The following is a 5,353-nucleotide window of genomic DNA, read 5'->3' as shown; positions in this document are numbered from 1 at the left end:
GATTAGCTGCAGTTGAAGTTCTATGCACCAGAATTTAGTCTAAAAATACAGGAAAATTCATAATTTAATCATACACTCATTTGTGTTATTATGATGCTTCTATTTTGTAATACAGATATTTAAAAAATCTGATAAAAATAAAACAACTTTTTTGTGTAATATTTTTATACATTCATTTAAAAATTAAAAACTTGTACAATTTAAATCACTGGCAAAAACTAAGTTTAAGTGTAAGGATCATTTAAAACCAAAATTAAAGTAGTTTTAAATTAACAACTTCATATCCAGAAAACTTATTGTAAAGTACTATTTCATGTAGGTACCTAAGTATTAAATTTATCAGTAAAGTAAATTAACAATAATAAAGAGTTAACCAGTAAATTGAGAAGTATTGAGTGTTTTGAACATGTTTAACATGTATAAATATTTTTAAAAGTAAAAACTTATGGTGGTATGTTTATCAACTATTTTTAGATTTACAAGTCTGACAACAACCTAAATACATTTTGATGACTTCTTTAGACACATTACAATATTTAGTTTTTATTTCAGATTCCATAACGTCTAAGTTTGCATGCTTAAACAACAAATGTATGGTATGAAGTACACCAAACAATTCATATGTGGCTACGTAGAATTTTACACCGGACCCATTCTCATCGTCCGGTTTTATTAACTTTTCCTTGCCGTTAATTTCTAAAATGTCGTAATTTGCCAACATTTTATAATCATCGAAGTCTTTATGACATTTTCTTTTTATTTCTTTGATTTCACGAATGAAATCTTGATATCGGACTTCATTAATGTAATATGCGCTGTTACTTTTCTTACGGGTCAGCAGTTTGTCCAGTTTGTTATTGAATTCTTCTTTAAGAGGAGCAACAACACTTTTAGAGAATAACTTGATGCCTGTAATAAATTAAAACATTACCAGAGTATTTTATTTTAAACTTGTTTAGATATCATTTTAACGCTACAGATTATAAATAAAACCAACACACAGGTTTAAAATATGTTTATTTATAAAATAATTGAATTATTTTGTTAGAAGACCACCTTCTCAAATTTAATAATACCTACAGTGTTTCTTTTTATCTTCAGTCATTTTAAATTTTTGAGTCGAATTCTACATTCTTAAAGGTACTTAATAAGAATGAAACAAAGTTATAACTTTTTACCTTTTTAATAAAAAGAACAGCTGATTTTGACTTTTAAACAAAGTGTTAAATACCGAAAAAAAACATTCACTTTAATGAGCATGTCAACCTTATTGTTTAGCATAAATCTAAAGACTTGACACAGTCATACACAGTTTTTTATGAGGCACATAATCACTAAACATTGGAGGATATACCCTAACTTGCAATTTGTTGACAGGTAGCTACAATTTTGCTACTTTCATGGCTAGTAAAACATATTAAAATATCTTAGATACTAGAACTCACCCACAGCACCATTTTCATAAAAGTTTTTGTTGAATTTCTACGAATATTGCACTATCACACACTACAAAAACAACAGAAAGTAACTAAACTGCACTTTAGAGGTTATGTTGGAAAACATTTAATATTATTTTAAGGTCTCATTAGGTACGAAATTCACCACACACAATCACTTATCAAAATCCACGTTTCGTGATTAAATATTACACACATTTTTGTAGAGAAAAAGAAAATTTTGATATCTCGGAAACATACGTATCGATACGTCACTGTCATTGTCAAACAGGTAGGTCTGTCAATTTGCGTTTTGTTACTGCAACCTTGTTTTATCTTTGCACTGCGTTTAATTTGATTAACTTTTATAGTTAGTTTACTCACATTAAAAATAAAAATGTTTTTAATGTAACTCATTAACATATTAGTCGCCAACCCATATCAAAAGCAGTGTGTCTTAGGCGCCAAGCTATTGCGTTATGTAAAGAAATCAACATTTTTATGTGTTTATCTAAGTAATGAAAATTGTTTCAAAGACTAAACATAAACAAATTGTTTATTTCTTCCCTTTCTCTCTTTCGTATTCTTTCTTTGCGTTTGCGGTCGCGCCATCTTTTTCTCCTTTCTTCCAGCTCTTCTTTGGTCAAATCTCTCCTTCTTAATTTTTCAGGATTATCTCGTTTCATTTTTTCTCTATACCGCCGAGTTCTTTCTGCACCAGTAAGTCGCCCTAAATTAACTTCGAAACCTAAAAATATAAAAGATCTTAAACCATAAACCTTAGACCTTGAAGCTCTTTTGTAATGGTAGTCAACTTAACCGGTCGGATACCTACGTTCTTTTGAAATCAAACTGTTATTAGGTATTATTTATTACAAGTAAAAAACATAAGGTGACTCAGGCAGGAGGAGTGTTGTATACTGTTTTTAGTACCAAATAAATATTTTTTCTTTCTTTCTTTTCTTTCTTAATGTACAAAATGGAACTTCAGTGGAGGATACGCCAAAAATTAAATCTGTTTATTTGTAAAGGTCATTTTAAACATTGGGAAAGTAATTGTTTTTACCTTACTTTGTGTCTGGTAAGTATGTCTGAATCTATCCAAGGATTAAGGAATGAGCAAGATTAAAATAAAAACTAAGTAGTTTTAAAGGAACGATATTTATTTATGTTTTTGCTTCCATACCTACAATAGGTACATAATTTTTTTGGGGTCACAGGAAATTGAGCTCGTAGCAAATATGGATTACTTACTAATCTCACTTAAGTTATTGTAACAATGATAATATCTAACAACACTGAAGGTAACTTTTGGTAGACAGTCGCGCAAGAAAAATTATTTGGAATGAAAAACTTTAAAACAATTCCTATGTGGCGTAATACACAGGTATATTTTGCAGCACACGCACCGTACCATGGTCTTCTTGTCGCAACCTGCAAGCCTACACCGATGCTGTCTAGAATCTATTTCAGGAAGATGATCATTGTGACGGTATCTCTTCGAATCAGGTGGAATTGGTGTGACTTTGACTTTTCCTTTTGCTGTTTCGTTATGCCGGACGTTGGCTCTCAGGTAAATGGTTTGTAGGACTTTGCTTGGGTTGGGATCTGTTAAATAATCAAAATAATAACATTAAATATAAGCATTAATGTTATTATTATTAATTAGAAGTTGTTTTTAGTTGTTACCATACAGTGGAGACTGCGCCTTGGTGAGCATCAATAGGTTAAAAAAATCTATAATACATTAAAATATTTATTTTACAGAAGGTAACTTGTGATAACTATTTAATATTTACAATTCATTAATAGGTACTATGTATAAAAATATTAATTATGTAGGTATCATGATATTATTACATTCGTACAAAAAGCTATTTTAGGTGCTTATCACAAATTGACTGAATTTGCTTACCAAATTCTGATTTAATTATATTTACAGTAATATTCATTCTATTCAATTGACTATTTCTAGCTGACTTTAGGTACATAAAGGGCCCATCCTTAAGCTTAAGACTAGATCCTGAGGGATTTGTTGGTGGCCGAAAAATTTACATCTGTATCCCCGAAAAAAATGGGTAGGTTATACTGAGTTGCCACCACCAACTAATTTTAAAAGAAATGAAAAATATCATTTAAAAAGGAAAGTACAGTTTTCAAGGCTAAAATGAAGTGTTTTAAAAGAAAATATGAGAATTAATTAGTTAAAGGTGTCAAAAATCCAACACTAAAAATTATAGCTCATAATGACAAGAAAAAAGAGGACCACCAAGAAATATATTAAGTATTTAAACATGGGGATTCAGAACCATTCGATAACTTATAGATCGAGATGATGTGTGTAGACTGTAAACTAATTGTTGTAATTTATCTGAAGTTTCTGAATCCCCTGCTAGTGCGTTGTCTTTTAGCAGCAAAGGACCCCCTCTTCTCCCGTCAAAATAATTTCTACACAGTTTTGGGGATTATTTTCTATCTTTTAAAGGTACAGTCTCATTTGGAAAAAATGTTTAGTGTTGTTGATTGTAATGTTATTTACTTTTATGGTTTCTCCCGACCAAAATCCCACAATGCTGAAAAAGTACTTTTTCCTGCGATAATAGGGTCCTAATCTGGCAACACTACTTGTACTCACTTCTTTTAACCATTGGACAAGATTCTAGGCCACGAGTGATACAATAAGGCTGAGTTGCACCACCTAATTTTAACCGTGCCTATAACTGGTGTTTTTTGTATGAAGCTTGATAGACTTTTGACGTTTGTTAAAGTAAGATAGTGCAACCCAGCCTGAGCCTTTCGACGATTTCTGGGACTTAAAAAAGGATTATTGCCTTTAACTCAAAAATCTCATCTCCTATTCCATATCCGAAAAGTACCACTAACTAGACAAGTCATGTTCTTCACCAAAGCAGTCCTTGCAGAAATGTGGCTGGTTCGGACACTGGTTGCAGTATGTAGACACTTGCTTCGTCTTGTTCTTCGCGTATATTCGGCCTCCGCGCATTCTTCTTGTAGCACCTCTGACAATATAATAGTNCGAAAGTACCACTAACTAGACAAGTCATGTTCTTCACAAAAGCAGTCCTTGCAGAAATGTGGCTGGTTCGGACACTGGTTGCAGTATGTGGACACTTGTTTCGTCTTGTTCTTCGCGTATATTCGGCCGTGCCTCCGTGCATTCTTCTTGTAGCACCTCTGGCAGTATTTCCTTGTAGATCTCGCCAGACCTGACTTTCTACAGAGCACGTGGCAGGTACTAAACGTGCTGTGGTCGAGTGGGAAGAAAATGCTGGGGTCTATTAAGTCTGTTTCTCTTTTGACTTTGTTCTTTCCTTTTTTCAGGTTGCAAAGTAAATCTGAAATCAAGGATTTTAGTAGTATTATAAATTACTAAATTGTTGTTATTTAGAACATTGGAAAATAAGTATAATAGGTACTTCAAAGTTTTAAAATAACATCAATACTTAAAGGCACTTTAAACAAAACACTGGTAGTGTTAAAACTGGCGTAAAAAGTACGTTTAAATGCAAGGTTGCCTGTGAGACACATTAAGTAACGATTCCTAAACAATTGCGAAAATCTTGCAATAAAAATAGGCTTACAAAATTTGCTTAACTTTTAAACGACAATTATTTACATGATTAGAGTAAATAACTAACATGAACGGGATTTCTAGTTGAAATGAAACGAAAATGTAGATTAAAATATCTATAATTTGATAGGAAATTGTACATAAATGACTTTACAGGAAGTTATTATAATAGGTACGTACATCTTTTATAATTAATAAATACTTACGAATATACTATAAACAGTATTTTTTATCATTACTAGAATTCTCGTAGATAGTTATAATAATTATGTATAATTATTATTATTCTGCTTTATTGTGGGAAGACAACTTGGTGTTTATTAGT

General features: G+C 31.5%; 1 protein-coding gene and 1 long non-coding RNA gene across 2 annotated transcripts; both read right to left on the bottom strand.

Annotated features, from left to right (window-relative positions):
• Positions 1–709: 709 nt before the first annotated feature.
• Positions 710–2,206, bottom strand: LOC114362943 (uncharacterized). Its single transcript, XR_003656734.1, has 2 exons — positions 1,446–2,206; positions 710–909 (listed from the first exon to the last, which is right to left on the bottom strand). It is a non-coding gene; the product is annotated as an uncharacterized LOC114362943 (long non-coding RNA).
• A 1,532-nt stretch (positions 2,207–3,738) lies between these two features.
• LOC114362964 (uncharacterized) lies at positions 3,739–4,796 on the bottom strand (the record flags this gene model as incomplete). Its single annotated transcript, XM_028318556.1, has 2 exons — positions 3,739–4,331; positions 4,502–4,796. Coding segments are annotated over 2 exons (312 nt in total), but the record flags the coding sequence as incomplete, so codon positions are not given.
• Positions 4,797–5,353: the final 557 nt, after the last annotated feature.

Source organism: Ostrinia furnacalis, unplaced genomic scaffold (genome assembly GCF_004193835.3).
Source record: "Ostrinia furnacalis isolate ACB-3 unplaced genomic scaffold, ASM419383v2 OfSCF6932, whole genome shotgun sequence".
Lineage (NCBI taxonomy): Eukaryota > Metazoa > Arthropoda > Insecta > Lepidoptera > Crambidae > Ostrinia > Ostrinia furnacalis.
The sequence above is the reverse complement of the archived record's forward strand: the minus strand, read 5'-3'. Positions and strand labels throughout refer to the sequence as shown.